This window comes from Aotus nancymaae, unplaced genomic scaffold (assembly GCF_030222135.1).
Source record: "Aotus nancymaae isolate 86718 unplaced genomic scaffold, 86718_ANA_hifiasm-v0.15.2.pri h1tg000030l, whole genome shotgun sequence".
Classification (NCBI taxonomy): Eukaryota; Metazoa; Chordata; class Mammalia; order Primates; family Aotidae; genus Aotus; species Aotus nancymaae.
In genome coordinates, this window is record NW_026988443.1 from 38,902,236 (window position 1) to 38,924,840 (window position 22,605).

General features: G+C 49.6%; 1 protein-coding gene across 2 annotated transcripts in view; it reads left to right on the forward strand.

The window, feature by feature from the left end:
• The first annotated feature begins 8,514 nt into the window (after nt 1–8,514).
• The window catches only part of ATP2C2 (ATPase secretory pathway Ca2+ transporting 2), a 95,474-nt gene continuing 81,383 nt past the window's right edge, over nt 8,515–22,605 (forward strand). For both annotated transcript variants that reach the window (XM_021671044.2, XM_021671043.2), the window contains exon 1: nt 8,515–8,641. In XM_021671044.2, the coding sequence (XP_021526719.2) occupies nt 8,543–8,641 (99 nt within the window). In that variant the 5' untranslated portion in view covers nt 8,515–8,542. The remainder of the gene's footprint in view (nt 8,642–22,605) is intronic.

Consider the following 22,605-nt stretch of genomic DNA (forward strand, 5'->3'; position numbering starts at 1 on the left):
GAAAGCATGCACCTGGGGCCTAGACCAGGAAGGAGTTAGACTGGCAGAAGTGGAGAGATGGGGAGAGAGTCAGGCGTCAGGGCTGCAGGGCCCTGGTATGGCCTGTGAAGGAGTCTGGATTTTAAACCAAGGGGATCACTTCATCTCTTGTGAGTTTCAGGATGCCAGGACATCCCACAGTAAAACTGGGACCATCGTGGCCAAATGCAGGTGGTTCCCTCCGTGAGTGACCATTGCAGGCAGGAACTGGTGAGTTTACACATGGAATGCCCTGGGCCTCTTTGCTTTGGATTGCAGTTCTCTTGACTCTGAGTGACAGGCCTGGATGCTTTTGAATTTTTGGAAGTAGAGTAAGTTTGAAAAGGGAGTCACATTTCCAACTATGTGACGTTCTGGAAAAGGCAAAAGATCATAATGGGTCAGCCCGGTGCGGTGGCTCATGCCTGTAATCCCAGGGCTTTGGGAGGCTGAGGTGGGTGGATCACGTGAGGCCAGGAGTTTGAGATCAGCCTGTCCAATGTGGAGAAACCCTGTCTCTCTTAAAAATACAAAAAAAGAAAAAAATTAGCTGGGTGTAGTGATGCACACCTGTAATCCCAGTTACTTAGGAAGCTGAGGCAGGAAGATGACTTGAACCCAGGAGGCAGAGGTTGCAGTGAGCCAAGATTGCACCACTGCACGGCAGCCTGGGTGACAGAGTGAGACTCTGTCTCAAAAAAAAAAAAAGGGACTCAGTTAATAATAAATCAGTATTTGCTCATCGGTGGTATCAATGTGCCACACCAACGCACAATGCTATTCATAAGAGATGTGGGGTGGGGGTGAGGCTGGGAGAAGGGACACATGGACACTATTTTCTGTGTAATTTTTCTATAAATCTAAAATTGCTCTAAAAACTAAAATTTTTTTCTTTTTTTTTAAGGAGTCAGTTTTATACTTAATAATCGCCATGGTGTTTGGTAGACAAAATCCTGCTGGACAACCATCCATTGGCCTGGGAAAGAACTGTGAAAAGAGATCTTGCAGAAATTAAAAGAGCTGGGTCTGGGGGTGCTGACCTGCAGTCCCAGCTCCTCAGGGGGCTGAGACTGGAGATCTCTTGAGCCCAGGAGTTGGAATCCAGCCTGGGCAACCTAGTCAGAAGTTGTCTCTTAAAAAGCTTTTTATAAGGGCCAGGTGCGATGGCTCACGCCTATAATCTCAGCATGTTGGGAGTCTGAGGCAGGTGGATCATGAGGTTAAGAGATTGAGACCATCCTGGCCAACACGGTGAAACCCCATCTCTACTAATAATACAAAAATTAGCTGAGTGTAGTGGTGGGTGCCTGTAGTCCCAGCTACTCGTGAGGCTGAGGCAGGAGAATCACTTGAACTTGGGAGGTGGAGGTTACAGTGAGCCAAGATTATGCCTTTGCACTCCAGCCAGGTGATAGAGTGAGACTCCGTCTCAAAAAAACAAAACAAAACAAAACAAAACAAAAGACACACACAAAAAAACAAACTTTTTTTCTTGACCGGGTACGGTGGCTCACACCTGTAATCCCAGCACTTTGGGAGGCCGAGGTGGGTGGATCACAAGGTCAGGAGTTCAAGACCAGCCTGGCCAACATGGTGAAACCCCGTCTCTCCTAAAAGTACAAAAATTAGCTAGGGATGCTGATGTGTGCCTGTAATCCCAGCTACTTGGGAGGCTGAGGCAGGAGAATCACTTGAACCCAGGAGGTGGAGGTTACAGTGAGTTGAGATCATGCCACTGCACTACAGGATGGGCAACAGAGTGAGACTTTATCTCAAAAATAAAAACAAAAACAAACAAAAAAACCACTTTTCTTTTTTCTTTTTTAAAGCAGGCAGGCTTAGAGAGAGAGAAAAGATCATGAAGTTTGGGAATCCTGAGGTCAGTCTTTCTCTGTTTGGGTCTCTTTCTGCCTCTCCACCTGACTTTTCTCTCTACACATGAAGAGATCCTCTCCTTCAGCCATCCCACTATCTTCTAGAAGGTTCCACAACTCCTACCTGTCCCCATCATTGCTTATTCTGAAAATCCTTTGATATATGGGTTTATTCATTTGCCAGGTGCAAACCATTGTCAGTGACTACTTGAAGTTTGATAAGGAGGATTCAGAGGCCTGTCCCAGCCAAGGGGGACATGCCGCCTGGTGGTCAAATACTGATACTTGCTATAGGTGTCAGAGGAGGGAAGAGGAGCAGAAGTATCTGTGCTGTGTGTTTACCTCCTAGAACCGAGCAAGGCCCAAGGCGTGTTCATTTGGCACCTGGTGTCATGTTCTAAGGGGCAGAGGCTTGTTGCTTCTGCTGGAATTAAGTCCTTCAGAAGCCCGGTGATGCCCACAGCTGCAGAAAGTGCTCTGCTAGCGTTTGCCTGTCATTCAGCAAATAATGGCTATGGAACAGTGGAAGTTGTGAATAGCGCCTGGACACAGGCTGTGTGTGGGGAGCGTGTGAGCGTGCCCATCGTTTTGGTGCAAATGCATAGACTGGTTCATGTAATGGGGGGTCTCACTATTGTGGTGCCAGCAGAGCTGTTTCCACCTCGGGGCCTTAGCTGCTGCCCTTCTCTTTGCTTGGAATACTCCCTCCTCCCCCCAGTACCCACAGAAGTCCCTTGATGCCTCTCCTGACTCCCCTAGCTGTAAGAAGCTTCACTCTCCAGGCCCCATCTTGCTCATTTTTCATTTTTTCTTTTTCTTTTTTTTTGAGGCTGAGTCTCACCCTGTCACCCAGGCTGGGGTGCAGTGGCGCAACTTCGGCTCAGTGCAACCTCCTCCTCCAGGGCTCAAGCGATTCTCCTGCTTAAGCTTCCAGAGTAGCTGGGACTACAGGCACGTGCCACCATGCCTGGCTAATTTTTTATATTTTTAGTAGAGACGGGGTTCCACCATGTTGGTCAGGCTGGTCTTGAACTCCTGACCTCAGGTGATCCGCTCACCTTGGCCTCCCAAAGTGCTGGGATTACAGGCATGAGCCACCGCACCCGGCCTGACTTTTCTTCTTAGTGTCACCCACTGTCTTTGTCTCCTTGGTCTGCTGCAATAAAGCTCCACAAACTGGGTGGCTACAGTGGAAATGTATTCCCTCTCCATTTTGGAGGCAGAAGTCTGAAATGAAGGTGTGAGTGGGGCTGTGGACCCTCCGGAGGCTCCATGAATGGGTTGGGGGGAGGTTCCTCCTGCCTCTTCCAGCTTCTGGTGGCCCCAGGTATTTTGCAGCTTGTGGTCACATCCCTGCCTTCATTTCCCAGTGACCTCTTCTGTCTCTTACCAAGGACATCAGTCCCTGGACTTAGGGCCTACCCAGTTAATCCAGGATAATTTCATTTTGAGATCCTTAATTATATCTATAAAGGTCTTTTTCCAAATAAGGTCACATTCACAGTTTCCCGGAGTTAGGACGTGGACACACCTTTTGTAGGGGGAGGCATTATTCAACCCAGCACACGCACTCCACATGGATTTGTCCGTAGCCCGTCTCCCCCGGTAGGAGATGAGATGCAGGAAAGCAGGGAGAGAATATCGTGTTCCCAGCTCCACCTCCAGTGCCACGTGGCAGGTGCTGAAAAGTATTTGTTAAGTGAATGAAACGGCCTTACCTCTCCAAGTCCCAACGTTCCCGTCTATAAAATGATTACTGCCTGTGTGCACAGCTATTGCAAAACAAACAGAATTGAGGGTTTAAGCAAGGAACCATCACTTCCACCTAATTCCTAAAATTAGAAACAAATTGTACAAATTCTACCTTTGTACAGTGTACCCTTTCCAAAAAGGATGCCTCCAATTTTAACCTTATGGAACTTGTGAGTGAAGTTCGTTACCAAACAAAATACGGGCACCTTGAGGTTACAAAACGGCTTGCCAGCAGGATGCATTGTTGGGGATAATTTGTGGGCAGTGAAAAGACACCACTTTGACATAGAGAGTGAATGGGAGTCGCAGAGCGTGGCCTCATTGTTCAAGGCGCCCAGAGCAGACATTTCAAGAAAGGCTGGATGCCTTTGCTTGGGTCCCAGCCTTGGCGTTCATCGTTGGCCAGTGTGGCAGAATCACCCTCAGGCGTTGAGCTGCAAACCCCAAAAAGTTCTTCAGCCAGCTGTCTTGTCAGATTCTTTGCAAGTGAGCTCTAGAATTTTACAGGCTGAAGGCAGAAGAAATAAACTAAAAACTTGAAAAACCAGAATCTGGAAGTCTGTGGGGATGACCACGGAATACAAACAAAGTGACAGAGCTCAGAAAGGTCGTTTAAGACAAAGATAAATAGCAGGTGTAATCACAGGGAAATGGACAACCACCACAGCAAAGACTGGCTCAGAGGTAAGAGCCTGGGCCAGACACAGGGACTCACCTGTAATCCCAGCACTTTGGGAGACTGAGGCAGGCAGCTAGATCACTTGAGGTCACAAGTTTGAGAGCAGCCTGGCCAACATGGCAAAACCCTGTCTCTACTAAAAAACAAAAACAAAAAAACCAAAAAATAGCCGGGTGTGGTAGTGCATGCCTGTAGTCCCAGTTACTCTGGAGGCTGAGGCACAAGACTCACTTGAACTCAGGAGGTGAAGGTTACAGCAAGCCGAGATCCTACCACTGCACTCCAGCCTGGGTGACAGAGCAAGACTCTGTCTCAAAAAATAAATAAATAAATAAAAGAAGAGTTTGGGTAATCAAATTACTTAGAATATAAAAGGATGCAAAAGTTAGAAAAACAAAAATTAAAGTTGGAAAAGTCCATTAAATCTGGAAAAGGAAACTGAAACAGACCGTAAATACTTGTCTGTATTTCTTAAGTGTTTTCAGGTAGCTCCTAGTAGAACTTTCAGTAAGATGCTTTTTCTAAAACCCAAAGTAAAAATTGACAGCAAATTGAGTGCTTGCCTCAAAAGGCACAGAGATAAAACTTGAAAGAGGATGACAGAAGTCAATCTAACAGTGACAACTATAACAATGTAGACATGATACATTTCCCCATTACAAAGCAAATCATTCATATGAAGCTTCTATTAAATACAAATTTTAATGATCTGCTGTTTACGATAGACATATTCAATAAATATTTTGAGGTATTTGCCATGTTTCAGGCACATACCATAAGCAACACTGGTGGAGCCTAATTTACTCAGTTTACACACCACAAACCTATTTTACCAGCCTGGGCGGCATAGCAAGACCCCATCTCTACATAAAAATAAAAATGAGGCCAGGTGCGGTGGCTCATGCCTGTAATCCCAGTGCTTTGGGAGGCTAAGGTGGGTGGATCGCCTGAGGTTGGGAGTTCGAGACCAGCCTGGCCAACATGGTGAAACCTGTCTGTACTAAAAATACAAAAATTAGCCAGGTGTGGTGGTGAGCACCTGTAATCCCAGCTACTCGGGAGGCTGAGGCAGGAGAATCACTTGAATCCATGAGGTGGAGCTTGCAGTGAGCCGAGATCATGCCACTGCACTCCAGCCTAGGTGACAGTGCGAGACTCCATCTCAAAAAGTAAATAAATAAAAATTTAAAATTAGCTGGGTGTGGTTGTACGACCTGTCCCCCTACTACTTGCTTGAGCCTACAAGTTCAAGCCTGCAGTGAGCTATGGTCGCACCACTGCTCTCCAGCCTGGACTACAGTGAGACCTCGTCTCTAAAATGTATGTGTATATATCCGCCACCTAGAGTTTCCTTCCGGAATGCCCTGGGCATTTTCAAACCCAGCCCAGGAATTCCAGCCTTGACATCTCTGGGCTGGAGCAGAAGCTATAGTGATAGAAGCTGAAAGCCTGGGCTTTCAATATCCCCAGCTCCAGAGATGCTGATCCACCTGGAGAGATGGTAACTGGTTAACAGCTTGGAAAAGCATGAAGATGCCAAGAAGGTATTCTTCTTCCCTGGATCCAACATCATCTTGATATCACAGAATGCCAGTTGGGAAGGACCTGAGAAATAACCGAGCCAAGTTCCCATACATTCTTTTATATTAGTGATATTACAGAAGTGCCTGAGGACCTGCGATGTCGGGCACTACCATGTCTTACTACTGGGTACTCTACCTGTGTACACATTCACTCAGCCTGCACCATACGATGGTGACGTCAGCTGCAGGATGTCTCCTCTTTGTTCCTGTACAGCACTCTTTTTTTGAGATGGAGTCTTGCTCTGTTTCCCAGTCTGGAGTGCAGTGGCTCAGTCTTGACTCACTGCAACCTCCGCCTCCCGGGTTCAAGCGATTCTCCTGCCTCAGCCTCCAGAATAGCTGGGATTATAGGTGCATGCCAGGCTAATTTTTGTATTTTTAGTAGAGACAGGGTTTCCTCATGTTGTCCAGGCTGGTCTTGAACTCCTGACCTCAGGTGATCTGTCCACCTTGGCCTCCCAAAGTGCTGGGATTACCGGTGTGAGCCACCGTGCCTGGACTCCTCTGCACCATTGTCAACTCTTTTTCAGGTTCTCGGCCCGGGAGGCTGCATCCTTGGCTCCACTGCTCTCCCACTTCTGATCCAAGCAGTTTTACTCCGCTGAAGTTATCAGCCCCTCCCCGCCCCACCCCCCACCCCAGCTCCCCTCTCCATCCTCTCTCCTCTCGTCCTTCAGGCTTTGGGTGGGAGCAAAGCCACTTCTCACTCTTTACTTGTCTTTGTTAATGGCACAACCTCTTCTGGTTTCTCCACATCATCCCCACACCTTTGTAAAAAGTCTGTTTCTCAAACTCTCCTCAAATCGCTGTTTCCTACTGGGACCCTGACCTATATAGGTAGTGACATCCCCATTTTATGGATGAGTAAACTAAGGTGGAGAGAGGTGAAGAAAGTTGCCCAAGGTCACACAGCTGAGAGAAACACTCCTGGGATTGAAATCTGGACTGACTCACATCAGAGGTTTGCTATTCCCATTATTCCTGTACCTTTGTTGAAACTGGTAGAGCAGGGGCAGGCAGATACTGTAGCCTTTGTCTCCTTAAAAAAGCAAGATGCAGGAGAAACAAGAAGGGCTGCTGGAACTACCCCACAGGTTTTCAGGGGCTGGAGTCAACCCTCGGGAGTAATTGAAGTAGGTGGCAAATATTTGCTCAAAAGGGGTGGATGAATGTCATGGACAAATGCAGACACCACCTCCTGTAGCCGGTAAGCAACTTCCCTGTAGAGATGAGGAAGCCAGCGCAGAGGGGAGTGGCACAGCCTTAACCAAAGCTCCCCCTCTGCTAAGTGGTCGGTCTAGCTATGGATCTAGTCCCACCTGAAGCCAAAGAAAACCCTTGCACTTGCCGGGGGTTTTGGCTCAGGCCTGCAATCCCAGCACTTTGGGAAGCCGAGGTGGCCGGATCATGAGGTCAGGAGATCAGGACCATCCTGGCTAACATGATGAAACGCAGTCTCTACTAAAAATATAAAAAATTAGCAGGGCGTGGTGGTGCACACCTGTAACCCCAACGACCCGGGAGGTTGAGGCAGGATAATTGCTTGAATCCGGGAGGCGGGGTTGCAGTGAGCCGAGATCAGGCCACTGCACTCCAACCTGGGTGACAGCAAGACTCAGTCTCAAAAAAAAAAAAAACTCTTGCTCTTCAAAGCAGCCACTTGGTGGCTGGCAACTGTCTACACTGCGTGTGTACTCACATACTTTGGGAGTCATCGAGCTCAGCACCTTGTGATGATGATGGTGATGATCATGGGGCTGGTGTCATGAGGACACCCACATACTCTACGCCAAGCCCTGCCCGCTGGGCCTTCTCAGTGTCACTATGAAGGAGGCGCCGTCGTGGTGACCATTCTGCAGCGCAGTAAACCAAGGCGCAAAAAATGTAAGAAACCTGCTCAGGTCCCACGATGAACAAGAGCAGGCGCTGATCCTGCGGATGAGGACAGAGGGCCCTGACCCTCCAAGACCACGCGGTCGCCAAAGGCCGTAGGGTTCTCAGTAGTTCCGGTTCCTGGACCACAGCCAGGGCCCTGGAGGTGGGGTCTTAGCCTCTGCTCCCTGCTTAATGATAGACAAGGCCACGGAGGCTCCGAGAGGCCACGTGACTCGTCCAGCGCGCACAGCCGCAGGTGTGAGTCTGAGTCAGCTCCGGCCACCTGGCTCCCAGCACCTTAGTGCGGCCCACACTGGGCTCCTCAAGAGGATCACCTGGGGCTCGTTAAAAACCCAGCTCCCTGCGGCTCCAAACCCAATGACTGGGCAAGGAGGGGTCTGGGAATCAGGATTTCAAACCAGCGTTTGCTCCTCCACCTCTCCCACTCCAGGTGATTCTTAGGATCTGCAAGTTTGGGAAAGAGCCCAAGCCCTGAGGCGACGCAGCCGCTCCCCGGGCCTTCCCTGGCCAGCCGGGGCCGACCCCAGGGGCCCTGGGGTCCCAGGCGCGCTCGCGGGGCGGGGCCAGGTGAGCCGGCACCTCCCTGTGCGCAGCCCCGCCCTGGGGGCGGGGCCTCACCTGCCACGGGCAGGTAGACGCTACCTGGTAACCCGGGCTGGCCCAGGAGGCTTGGGCGCGCGCAGCCAGCCCGGGCCTCGCCGGGGACCGAGGGACGCAGGCAGCGCCTGCGCCCGCTCACCATGGTCGAGGGACGCGTCTCCAAGTTCCTGAAGAAACTCGGCTTCTCGGGCGGGGACCGGGAGTACCAGGCGCTGGAGAAGGACGAGGAGGAAGCCTTGGTGAGTCCGGGCGACCCCGCGCCCCCTCCGTCGTCACCGCCCCGCCCCTGCCCGGGACCCCGCGTTCGCGCTGCGAGCCGCCACCCCGCCCTCCTCCCCTGGCTCTGGAAAGAAGCCGCCCTCATAGTAAGCACCACCTCATCTGTGCTCCGGCGCGGGGAGCTCAGCATTGCACCCTCACGTGAGCCCTTTTTGCGGATGAGAAACTGAGGCCGAGAGTGGTTAAGGCTATTCCCTTAGGGGCACGCAGCCGGGAAGTGAGCTGGCGGGGAACTTCACCTAGGTTTCTCTGACTCCAGAGAATTAAAACTCCTGGGTCTCCGCCGGGCGCGGTGGCCACGCCTGTCATCCCAGCACCTTGGGAGGCCGAGGCGGGTGGATCACGAGGTCAGGAGTTCAAGACCAGACTGGCCAACGTGGTGAAACCCCGTTTCTACTAAAAACTACAAAAATTAGCTAAGCATTGTTGCTCGTGCCTATAATCCCAGCTGCTTGGGAGGCTGAGGTAGGAAAATTGCTTGCACCGGGACCCGGGAGGCGGCGGTTTCACTGAGCGGAAGTCGCGCCAGTGCACTGCGGTCTGGGCTACAGAGCGAGACTCCATTTCAAAAAAAAAAAAATACAAAAATTAGCTGGGTGTGGTGGCACGTACCTGTAATCCCACCTGCTCAGGAGGCTGAGGCATGAGAATCACTTGAACCCGGGAGGCGGAGGTTGCAGTGGGCCGAGATGGTGCCACTGCACTCCAACCTGGGCGACAGAGTCAGAGTGATGCAAAAACAAAACAAAAGGTTGCTGAAATGTAGCAATAATAGGAAGCAAAGTTGGAGCAGAGGGACCTCCCAGCCTCACTTCCTACCGTCAGGCACTGTTAGAAGGCCACTTAGAGCTGTATCCCTGCTTTGCCACCTCCAGGGGACCCTCTGGGATAAAGAAACAGGGTGCCAAGGCAGGGTGGTTCATGAGGGAGCAACGTGACAAAGCTGTCAGATAAAGCCCTTCCTGTTCCTCGGATTCTTGGAAGCCAGGGCTGAAGCCGGGCTTGAGGGTGACCCAGCAACCTTCTCCTTAGCTTCGCAAACAACTCCTTGCATGATTTAAGGGCAGGGGGCACTGACTTTCTGCAGAAGCGTTTCTCTGCACACCATAGGGGCCTTGCACTTTTTGTTTTCATTTAAGTTTAAGCAGTCATTCAAAAATAAAATTTCTGAACGAGTCCCCTGGGTTGCTAATAAACATGACCCAGGAATGGGCTTTTGACCAGTGAAAGGAAACTTCGAAGGTAAACTTACGTTTTATTAAAAAAAAAAAAAGCTGAAAAAAAATTTGACTTAAACTTTTATTTTTTTTCTCCCAAAGAATGCTAATGTTCAAAACATTTTGGTGGTGAGATTACGTATTCGTGCTTTTTAAAAATAGTGTTTTATACATTGCTGTTGTAAGGATTCTGGTGTTAGGGTGGTAGACCACGGGATCATGTAACTAGCAGTTTTTGAAGAATCTCTGTTTTTCGGAAGGGACATGTTAATATTGATGGGGTATAGAGTTCGGTTAATTTGCTGTGATCCATTTCTCTACTGATAAGCTGCGTGATACGTCCTGCCAAAGGAGTCTGAAGTTTATTTGCCAACACCGGTTGCCTTTCCTACGTTGCCATTCCTTTTCTTTCCCTTTCCATCTTTGGATTTTTGCATCAGGCCAGGATTCGTGAAACACTCCTGATGTGTTGGTTACCATCAGGTTTTATAGGATGTGCAGGTATGCAGGTGCAGGGATGGTGTAACCTTCAAGGGAGATGCTGGAGAGATTTGATCTCTGAGCCAAGTGGACTTCATTCCTTCAAAGCTTTGCAGAAGGGGTCTCAAGGGTCCAACAGGTGTTCAGCTGTCTGTTGGTATGCTCTCCCACCTGGCTGTGGACCGGGGTGTGAGGCTCCGTGGTGCGTGATGATGGGCAGTGTGCAGCACCAGGAGGCGGGTGATGCCAGCAGCCAGCACCAAAGGTCAGCTGAGAAACAAGGTGTGCTGTCTCCAGATGCAGCCTTGTGCAAACCCAGGAAATGACAATAAAGATCAATGAAAAGTGTGAGGAGGGAGGGAGGCGGGGAGGCCGGGAGGCTAGATGAGGCACTCACTTCCTGCCAGGTCGGCTCAGGCCCCAACACCTCCTTGGCTCTCGTGCTGGTGTCCTCTCGTTGGAACTCCTTTCTCCCAGGGATTGGAAAGGAAGCAGTCTGTGTGGAGGTGGTCACTTCTACAGTAGCTGGAACTGTCTTTAATGAGCGCTAATTATATGCCACGGCCAGGATGCCTGTAGAAGGCCTCTAAGCCCTCCCCTACCTGGGCCACCTTGACCACTTACCCCAGTTCTAATAGTGATTGTTACTGAGAACCTGCTGTGTCTTGTCCTGGGCCTCTTACCTCCAAGGTGAGTTTTACGGTAATCATGTGATTAATGAGGACACGAGGCTCCTAGAGGGGCCTCGTTCATTTGCTCAGGGAGCATTTTCTCACAGCCAGTTTTGCCAGGTGCTGAGGAAACAGAGGTGTACAAAGCGAAGTTCGTAGGGGAGACCAGCGGTCAGCCGAGAAATTGGGCGATGCTTCATTTGAGACCCAGTGGTCTTAGTTGCACTGGAGAATCAAGGAGTGGAGAACCAGACAGAGGACTGGGGGTGCAGAGGGGAGCTGGAGAGGACCCTGTGCTGGAAGCACTGGATTTCAGCACTTCCAGGAATGGAAAGAAGGATGTCTGAGCCGGGCGCAGTGGCTCATGCCTGTAATCCCAGCATTTTGGGAGACTGAGGCAGGAGGGTCGCTTGAACCCTAGAGTTCAAGACCAGCCTGGGCAACGTAGCCAGACGCCATCTCTGCAAAAAATTTAAAAAATTAGCCAGGCATGGTGGTGTGCACCTGTGGTCCTAGCCACTCAGGAGGCTGAAGCAGGAGAATGGCTTCCACCTGGGAGGTCGAGGCTGCAGTGAGCTGTGATCATGCTGCTGTACTCCAGCCTGGGCAACAGAGTGAGACCCTGTCTCAAAACAACAAAAAACAAAGAAAGGTGGTTGAGAGGCCTTCTTAAATTTAGTTACTAGAAAAAGCTTCACTCTGCTGACCTGAACATTAAGGTAAGGAAGAAATTGGACCAGAAATTCCTGCTTCCCTGGTGACTCAGCAGCGACTCCGGGGGAAGCTGTCTCTGCCCCTCAGGGCTCCCGTCTCTTAACTGAGGCAGGTACAGCCCCAGTCCAGTGCCTTCCTGGCTGATGAGCAGATTCATCCTGGGCTCTCCAGAGCGAGGCTTGAGTCCCAACAGACACATGTAGTGGCCACCCATCCATTCAACCTAGATTCATGGAGCCCCCACTGTGTGTAATGTGGGTGCTACTGGGTGGGGATAGGGCTAAGGGCGCACAGCTTCCTGCCCTCAGGTATCTCATCCGGGGGACAGAGATGGCACCCAGCAATAGGCATAGTTCACTTTTAATGCCGATGTGTCAGAGCTGGGAGAAAGATGGGATGTTTAAGATGGCTAGGAGTGGTGAAAGTTAGGGTGAGTTGGATGAAAGGCAGGGGCTGTCAGCGAGTTCTAGAAAAAAGAAGGCGAGGCGTCAGGGTTGGTAGGAGGAGGCTGCAGAGGAGGACCCTAGAGAGCCTTTTCAGAGTGTGGGCTTTGTCCCTAGAGCAGCGGGTATCACTGAAGGGTTTTAAGTCAGGACATGACAATCACTTATTTACTTATAGATGGGCCAAACATTAGGAGTGTGATAGATAAAACAGGCACAGTCAGATTCATGTTTTTAAGAGATCACACTTAGTTACGGGAAAAGAGTATATCGTGGGAATTCTGAGGCTCCGGCCCGCACAACCTTAACCTGAGGCTTGCCCAAACTCTCAAATCATCACTTTCTCAGAATTTAGCAATACGTGGTCATCTTCTGAAAGACACGTCCTGCAACCCCACAGTGTTGTCTTAAATGATTTGTATGGAAGTGTGACTTCAACTATAAGCATAAAACTTGTAATAAACGTTAACTGTTAGTTTATAACTCAACTACAAAATCAAGTTCAGTTTAGGCCAGGCCTGGTGGCTCACGCCTGTAATCCCAGCACTTTGGGAGGTTGAGGCGGGTGGATCACTTGAGATCAGGAGTTCGAGACCAGCCTTGCCAATATGGTGAAACCTCAGCTCTATAAAAATACAAAAATTAGCCGAGTGCGGCGGCAGGTGCCTGTAATCCAAGCTACTGGGGATGCTGAGCAGGAAAATCCCTTGAACCCGGGAGGCGGAGGTTTCAGTGAGCTGAGATCATACCACTTCACTCCATCCTGGAAGACAGAGTGAGACTTCTGCTCAAAAATAAATAAATAAATAAAGTTTAGTTTATAATAAAATTATTAAGTACAAATAGAACAACCTTATTTTGATATACTGGTGACGTTCTATTAAAACTCAATCAGGCTGGGAACGGTGGCTCATGCCTGTAACCCCAGCACTTTGGCAGGCCAAGGTGGGTGGACACCTGAGTTCAGGAGTTCAAGACCAGCCTTGCCAACATGGCAAAACCCTGTCTCTACCAAAAATACAAAAATTAGCCGGGTGTGGTGGTGGGCATGTGTAATCCCAGCTGCTCAGGACGCTGAGGCAAGAGAATTGCTTGAATGCAGGAGGTGGAGGTTGCAATGAGCCTAGATTACACCGCTGCACTCCAGCCTGGGTGACAGAGGGACACTCTGTCTCAAAAAAAAAAAAAAAAAAAAAAAAGAGAGACTGGAAACCAAAGTCTTTTTTGAATCTTGTCTCGGGAATGAGGTCTGATAACTTCTGTCATATTCTATTCATTTGATGCAAGTCTAGGTCCAATCTGTACTCAGAGGGGAGGGTTGCACAGGCCGTGGGTACCGGGAGGCAGTGATGACTGGGGCATCAGTCAGTGAGGCAGACTGACTGCCTTAGAGGCCGCCCCTCGGAATAGGAGAAAGAAATATTTCCTTAAATGACATCATTCACATTAAAAAAACAATCCTAGAACCGCATCTGACATGTCATCTGCTCACTAGTTACCTATTTTTGTTAATGTTTTCATTCATCTGGAGTTCTGTTCTTTAAACTCTTTTGTGGGACTTTTGATTTTGAAAATACTGATGCTGAGAATGTCTGCTAATGCATATGTGTGTAGAATGACATTTACATTTGTTAGGAATTTGTTTGCTAGTTTAGGGTAAGCAGCGTCCAACTCAAGTCCAGCTGCCAGAAAGCAGCCTGCGAATGCCAGTGGGGAATGTTCTCATCTGATAACTGTAGAACTGGCTGGTTCACTTGATGATAAGGTCAGTGTTAGGCATTGTTGAAAGGGTATTTCTTCATTGGGTATCTTTTCGTATTTATTACCACACTTACTGCTCATTGACCAGGCAGTTGCTGTGTACAAAGACGGGATTCACGTAAGCCACCTGCTTGCAACACGGCTACAATTCTCAGTTTTTAGGTATCTTAGAGTTTTCTCACCGATCCCACAATCATGCGTGGTGTGATGACTCAGTTCTCCTGCTAACCTTTCTCTCTGAGCCATTGTAGCTTTCAGTGTGTGTCAGCTTTCACCGGGACACTACAGTGTGTGCTGTGATTGTTGTCACAGATGCAAATGTGCACACTGGTGTCATGTCACAGTCCTTAGTTGTAAGCTGGCCACCCAGAAGGTCTGTATTAATCAGACAGTCATTGAAACACATGTTCAAGGTTAGTAAGTTCTGAGAAAACTTGAGGGCTCTTGAGAATGTCTGAAGATGGCATCCTGGAAACTCTGCCCCCAATCCTAATGTCACAAGCTTTTTTATTAAGGGTAATGAATCCTAGAGTCCCACACTCCTAGAGGGAGGAAACTAGAAGGAACTTCCAGTGTGTTATGATGCTTGGTGGCCATCAACAGGGGTTGGGACTGGGAGCTGATGGTGGGGTGGGGGTCTTGTGGTTTTCATTCATGTGCACACAGGTTGTTTGTAGATTTGGTATTTCTCCTAAATCAGAGGTCATCTGATTGAGAACACAGGCATCTGCTCTCTTCAGCGGTAGACATTCAGCTGCTGTTTCTGTTTTATGGACAAAGAAATACAAGTTTGAAACACTGAAGAGTTTGAATTTTATTCTCACCACACCTAATAATCTATCAAAAATGAGAGAAAGAGAATTAGCAGAAAGCTTATTTAGGGACCTCGGAAATCATATAGAGTATTTAGATGAATCTGTCCAAGTCAGATGTTGAGAAGGATGGTATTTGGATGGTTGTTTGAGGGTTAATATAGACACCAGTTAAAAAGGACTTGTCTCATATCAGGTATGATGAAAACAAATACTTTAAAACAAGAAATGAGATGTCCAAAATATTAAAAAATGCCCAGGAGTAGAGGTTGTTTACATATGTTCTGGGATATCTGTATAAGAGAATTCTCACAGGCATTGAAACTGATGGTATAGAAGAATACGTAATGACACAGTGGATGTCCATGATTCTCGCTAACACTTTTAATATGAAAAATGTCAAACATGGCCCGGCCCTGTAAGCCCAGTACTTTGGGAGGCCCAGGCGGGTGGATCACTTGAGGTCAGGAGTTCAAGACCAGCCTGACCAACATGGTGAAACCCCATCTCAACTAAAAATACAAAATTATCCGGGCATGGAGGCACATGCCTGTAATCCTGGCTACTTGGGAGGTTGAGGCAGGAGAATCGCTTGGATCGGGGAGGCGGAGGTTGTGGTGGGCCTAGATTGTACCCCTGCACTCCAGCCTGAGTGACAGAGCCAGACTCTGTCTCAAAAAAGAGAGAGAAAAAAAAGATGTCAAACATACAGGAAAGCAGAAGGACTAGACAGCCATCTGCTCGCCACGTGGATTCCATGATTCTTTTGCCGTCTTTGCCCTGCACGATGTGTCATTCAGTGGAAACAGGGGGTCATCATTTCTTTCAGAAAAAACAACTTTTACAATGTACAGAGAAAATCTGGAAAAAGATCGTTTCGAGCAACATTTTTATCTTGGGGTGACTAATTTTCTTCCTGGCGATCTGCATTTTCCGAATTTCCAGCAACAAACATGGTTTAATTTTGTAACCAGAAGAAAGGAGATGTGAAAAAAAAGAAAAAGTTTGAACAAAAGGAGGGGATAAAAAGGATTGTGGGTTTATAGGTCTGCGTTGCCTTTCTGGGCTGGGTGGGGGTAGCTGGGTGGGAGTGGTATTGTAAACAGTATCATTAGGCAAGAACCCAGATCTAGGCCAGGCACGATGGCTCACGCCTGTAATCCCAGCACTTTGGGAGGCTGAGGCGGGCGGATCACTAGGTCAGGAGATCAAGACCACCCTGGCCAACATGGTGAAAAATACAAAAATTAGCTGGGCATGGTGGTGGGCGCCTGTAATCCCAGCTACTCGGAAGGCTGAGGCAGGAGAATCACTTGAACCCCTGGAGGTTGCAGTGAGCCAAGATCACGCCACTGCACTCCAGCCTGGTGGCAGAGTGAGACTCCATCTCAAAAAAAAAAAAAGAGGAAAGGAAAGAAAAGCCAGATCCCGGGCAGCAGGGGGCAGGGTGTGGGTGTACCAGCAGTGCCAGCACAGCACATGGGGCACCAGTGGGAGAAAGAGGAGATGGGATGGGGTCTGCATGTGGCCGTTTGGGGGCTCCCGCAACCCCTTGGGGCTTCCCAACACAGAGATAAGTAATTTGGGTCTGCACATTCGGGACTTCCACAGGGGAGTCTGAAATGACCAAGGGTACGGTGGAAATGTCTCCGGTTCAAGGAAGGCAGGAGAGGCGATGCGGCTGACATGAGGGCAGGGCTGGCTATAGAACTGGTGGGGCTGACTGCCAACAGCAGGAAGACACGTTCTTCTGTCTTCTGTGCTCTCTCCCTTGACTGTCCTGGCGGCTTCCATTTGCTATAGATATGACCACCGGGTGAGCGTGGACCAAATGTGTTCAACCCACAGCCCAGGATAGCTTTGAATGCAGCCCAATACAAATTCGTAAACGCTCATCCACTATCATTAGTGTTAGTGGATTTTATGTGTGGCCCAAGATAATTCTTCTTCCACTGTGGTCCAGGGAAGCCAAAAGATTGGACACCTCTGGTGTAGACCCTCCCAGGCGTCCCCCATGGGGGAGGGCGGTCGTGGTCACTGGGTGGAGGAGGGGAGGTGCCAAGTCCCTGGCACACATTGCCTCATGGGACTAAATTTCCACACACACACATTCGGATCCAGTGATGATGCATTTCCAGATGGCAGCTATGGAGCGTGAAGCCTCAAGCCCAGCACCCATCCCACGTGGGGATCTCTGTGCAGCTGCACTGGCCTCATGCTTATGAGGCTGGCCCTGCCAAAGGGTTCTGCTTGGAGAGGAAACATCAAATTGATACTGCCCTTGTGGACTGTCAGCGGTTCTTCTGAACTGTCCCAGGGTTAACCTGGGCCTGTGGACACCTCAGGGGCTAAGAATCCCAGCACCTCTGGTCTCCAGCTCATCTCACATGATGGTGATAAGAGCAGTGGAAGCCATGTGCTAAGACTGAGCAGTGGAAGCTGTGTGCTAAGTCTCAGTGAGTAGTGATAGTCGTGTGCTAAGTCTCAGGGAGTAGTGGAAGCCGTGTGCTAAGTCTCAGTGAGTAGTGATAGTCATGTGCTAAGTCTCAGGGAGCAGTAGAAGCCATGTGCTAAGTCTCAGTGAGTAGTGATAGTCATGTGCTAAGTCTCAGGGAGTAGTGGAAGTTGTATGAAGTCTCAGGAAGCAGTGGAAGCCATGTGCTCAGTCTCAGAGAGAAGTGGAAGTCGTGTGCTAAGTCTCAGTGAAGTAGTGGAAGTCGTGTGCTAAGTCTGAGTGAGTAGTGGAAGTCGTGTGCTAAGTTTTAGCGTGTACTGGAAGTTGTGTACTAAGTCTTCCATAGTGAGAGCTGGTGGGAGCTTTCAGTCCAGATCACCTGTCTTCTCTCTCCCTGGCTGGAAGGTGGAGGGGGCCGGAGAGGCATCTTTGTTGCCAGTAAATGTGAATCTCAAAGGTGTCCCACCAGCTGCCCTCGCTGGAGACTTCACCTCCTCACAGGTCTTTCGTTGTCTCAGTTCTGGAGGCCGGAAGTCCAAGGCCAAGGTGCCAGCAGGGTCGGTTCCTCCGGAGGCCGCTCGGCTTGGTTTGCAGATGGCCGCCTTCCCCCGTGTTCTCATACGGTTGTCCTCTGTGCATGTCTGTGTCCTAATCTCCTCTTATATGGACACCAGTCGTATTGGATTAAGGGCCACACCAGTGACATCATTTAGCTGTAATTACCTCTTTTGTGGGTGGGGAGGGAGGGGACGGAGTCTTGCTCTGTTGCCCAGACTGGAGTGCAGTGGCACGATCTTGGCTCACTGCAGCCTCTGCCTCCCAGGTTCAAGTGATTCTCCTGCCTCAGCCTCCCAAGTAGCTGGGACTACAGGTACCCACCACCACACCTGGCTAATTTTTGTACTTTTAGTAGAGGCAGGGTTTCACCATATTGGCCAGGCTGGTCTCAAACTCTTGACCTTGTGATCTGCCCACCTTGGCCTCCCAAAGTGCTGGGATTATAGGCGTGAGCCACCACGCTGGCTGTAATTACCTCTTTAAAGGCCCCATCTCCAAATACAGTCACATTCTGAGTCATGGGGTGTGGAGTTTAGGGCTTCAGCCTGTGAATGGTGGAGGGTTGGACCCTCAGCCCAACACCATGTTCTGTGTAGAAATTGACTTGAAAGGCATGTTTTTCTTTGAGGCGCTATGGGCGACATGGAGCAATGTGTAACAGTTTTCTCTTGAGGCTGCAGCCTCTCTGGAAGTGTTTAACACCGCTGCTGTCGGCCGCAAGTCCTCAGGCAGGAGATGCGGGGACTGCGCCCCTCTAGCGGTGCCATATTCTTGTGACCTTCCCTAAGACCTCCCTGTGGCCTATTGGAGAGAAGAGAACTAACTCAGCAGGGCCCGTAAGAAAGGAGGTAGATGTGGCCCGGGTGCGGGGACAGTGGGAATGCGACTGTTAAAGTCCACTGCCATCTTGAAGACTTCCTGGAGGAGGTGGCAGGAACTCAGAGAACTGAGACTTGCATTTGGGCTACACATGCTCCTGCATTTATTATTTTTTTAATATTAGCCACATTTTGCACACCCTGGAGCCTACAGCCTGACCTGCAGGAGATTTCAGGGACGATAAGCTGGCTTCTCTCCCCTTTGATCTGGGAGGTGCCTGCTTCCCAGGGAAAGTCTCTAAATAGCCAGTCTGCTTCAGCAACGCCCATCTCACCAGGGCTTCTCCTCCGTCCGTCCCCGCCCCCAAATCCCAGGTATTGACATTTGAGTGACAGTTTTGCCTTCACTTATTACTGAATTCTGCTAATAGTAGTTGCCGTTTGCTATCTTGTGTGAACCAGGAACTACTTTTTTTTCTTTCCCTTTTTTCTTCCTTCTTTTCCTTTCTAAACTTGTCTTATTTTCTGTTCATAAACCACAAATAAAAATTGGCACAATCAAAAATTCCTCCTTCACTCCCCCACTTTATGGATCCCATTTTCCCCCTTGACTTGGGGTTGGGGGAAGCAGAGGGAGGAAGGTCCTGTTGGTTTCTGATCAGTTTGCAGTAATCAGGCTACTGTTCGCTTGGGTGTTCTTGGCCCTGTTCTGTTAAGTCCAGAGCTAGGCTGCAGGATCGTGGTTAAGAGGGTGGGAGTCTGCAGCCCAGGCTGCCTGGATGCACATCCTGGTTCTGCCACTTGCCAGCTGTGAGACCTCGGGCAAACTTAACTTCTCCTTGCCTCTGTTCTTCTGTACAGTGGGGTAGTGGGTAACTGTACATACATCAGGGGTCCGTTGTGGGATGGAGTCATTTACTATGCATCGAGCGTGTAGGGTAGCACCTGGTGGTGGTGGGTTTTATAAGTAGTAATTCTTTAATTATAATCAATTTTTTAAATTTTTCAAGACGGAGTTTCGCCCTTGTTGTCCAGGCTGGAGTGCAATGTCACAATCTTGGCTCACTGCAACCTCCGCCTCCCGATTCTGGCAATTCTCCTGCCTCAGCCTCCCAAGTAGCTGGGATTACAGGCATGTGTCACCATGCCCGGCTAATTTTTTTGTATTTAGTAGAGACGGGATTTCATCATGTTGGTCAGGCTGGTCTCAAACTCCCGACTTCAAGTGATCTACTTGCCTCAGCCTCCCAAAGTGCTGGGATTACAAGTGTGAGCCACTGCACCTGGCCATTATTAATTATTATACAGCTACAGGCCGGGTGCGGTGGCTCACGCCTGTAATCCCAGCACTTTGGGAGGCTGAGGCAGGCAGATCCTGAGGTCAGGAGTTTGAGATCAGCCTGACCAACGTGGTGAAACCCTGTCTCTCCTAAAAATACAAAAATTAGCTGCGTGTGGTGGCGAGCGCCTGTAATCCCAGCTACTCAGGAGGCTGAGGCAGGAGAATTGCTTGGACCTGGGAAGCAGAGGTTGCAGTGAGCCGAGATCACACCACTGCACTCCAGCTTAGACAACAGAGCAAGACACTGTCTTGAAAAAAATTTTTTTAAATCATATGACTACATAAGTGTCTTCCTACATCGGTTCGTGCTGGGCACGCTCTTCAGCCCACTCCACGCTCCCATGTTCCTGCAATGTATGTGGGTCAACACATCATCCTCAGTGACTGTGTAGGCATTCGTATTTAACCCGTTTCCTGCCGACATACAGTTAAGTGGTTTCCTTTTTCGATTTTGAGAACAATGTTATAATGAATATCTATGGATACACCACATTGTTTTGAATACTTACAAAAATCCCTGTAGAAATCTGAGGCTTAGAAAATGAAGTAACTTGCCCAGGGCCACACAGCTCTTCATGGAATCGGGCCCAGGGCTGCCTGAATTCTAAGTTTGATTCCCCTGGACTGCTGGTAGATGTTAGGAATACCTCTGCTTCAAATGCATTCTTCACAGAAACCTCCCCACCCGCTTTGAAGAGCAGCTGAACTGACTTGACTCATACCTCTCAATCCCCTCCCCTTTGGCAGTTTCTCAGGGTCAGTCCTGGGGCAGGATGGGTACCCAGGTTCCTCCTGGCATGGGGGCTGATCTGTTCAGCTCAAGACCATTGCAGCCAGGCCTCAAAGGCTGACCATAGAAATGGACAAGCCACAGGCAGATGTGGTGGCTCACGCCTGTAATCCCAGCACTTTGGGAGACTGAGGTAGGAGGATCACTTGAAGTCAGAAGTTTGAGACCAGCCTGGTCAACATTGTGAAACCCCACCTCTACTAAAAATATGAAACATTTAGCCAGGGAAGGTGGTGGGCACCTGTAGTCTGAGCTACTCAGGAGGCTCCGGCACCAGAATTGCTCGAACCTGGCAGGCGGAGGTTGCAGAGAGCCAAGATCTTTTCACTGCATTCCAGCCTGGGTGACAGACTGAGACTCTGTCAAAGAAAAAAAAAAGAAGGAAGAAAGGAAGAAAGGCAGGGAAAGGAAGGAAAACAGGGGAGGGGAGCGGAGGAGGGGAGAGGGAAGGAGAGGAGAGAAGAGGAGAGGGAAGGGAAGGGAAGGAGAGGAGAGGGAAGGAAAGGAGAGGAGAGGGAAGGAAAAGAGAGGGGAGGAGAGGAAAAGAGAGGGGAAGAGAGGAAAAGAGAGGGGAGGAGAGGAAAAGAGAGGGGAGGAGAGGAAAAGAAAGGGAAGGGAAAGGGAAGGAAAATAGCCAAGCCAGGAGGAAGAGCTGCTTCTCTCCCTGGACCACCCAGGTAAAGGCAGCCTCAGGAGACACCAGCAGGAGTCTATAGCTGGAGCCAGGGGCGTGCCTCCTCTCCCGGGACATGCTGTGACCCAGTGCTGGGCTTGCCCAGGAGCAAAGCTAGTGGGTTCCTGGAGCCACTGTCCCTGTCATCCTGGGCACAGCTCAGTGGCCCTGCTACTTTTTGCTGCTTAGGCCACAAGCAGGTCAACTAGGAACCAGCCTTACTGTCCCAAAAGTGTGAAGTGTGAATCCGTGCCAGGGAGGTCCAGCTGTGTGTCCAGAGGCAGAGAGCGGGGCTGGCAGGAAAGCCTGCATCAGACCCTCGCTCCACACCCACCTGCTGTGACCTTGGGCAAAGCTCTCAACTCCAGGGCCTCAGTTTGCCCTCCCAACAGAATGGGCACAGCACCTGCCAACCTGAACTTTTGGTCAGATAGAAGAGGGAAGGTGTGCGTGAGGATAAGCAGTCGTGTTTGGTTCATAGTATGTGCTCAGCCAATGCGGATTGAACCTGAATATAGGAATGGACCTGGTTCCTCCCAGCCACACCATCATTCTGGAATCATTTCTTCACTTAGTGTCTGGAAGTAATTTCAAATGGACAGAAAAGCTGTAAGGAGATGATCACACAAACACGTCTGCAGCTCCTTCCTCCGGGGTCTCTCACCATTGTGAGCCCCTTTCTGCACTGGCTACATCGTCCTCGGCCCCACCACCCCGACTTCGGCATACACTGTAGACGTGACACTCTGCCATTCCTGAACGCATCTGCATGTGTGGATTTTTGTTGTTGTTGTTGTTAGTTGTTTTTTTTTTTTTTTTTTTGAGACAGAGTCTTACTCTGTCACCCAGCTGAGTGCAGCAGCGCAATCTTGGCTCACTGCAGCCCCGACCTCTCGGCCTCAAGCAATTCTCCCACCTCAGCCTCCCAAGTATCTGGGACTACAGGTATGTGCCACCACACCCAGCTAATTTTTGTATTTTTGTAGAGATCAGGTTTTGCCATGTTGCCCAGACTGGTCTCAAACTCCTGAGCTCAAGCCAGCCTCCTACCTCAGCCTCCCAAAGTGCTGGGATTACAGGTGTCTGCTACTGTGCCCAGCCTATTTTCTTTAACTGACAATCTTCACTAATCACAACAGCACCCTAAAATCAGGAAGTGGACATCCACGCAACATGACCGTCCAGTCCAC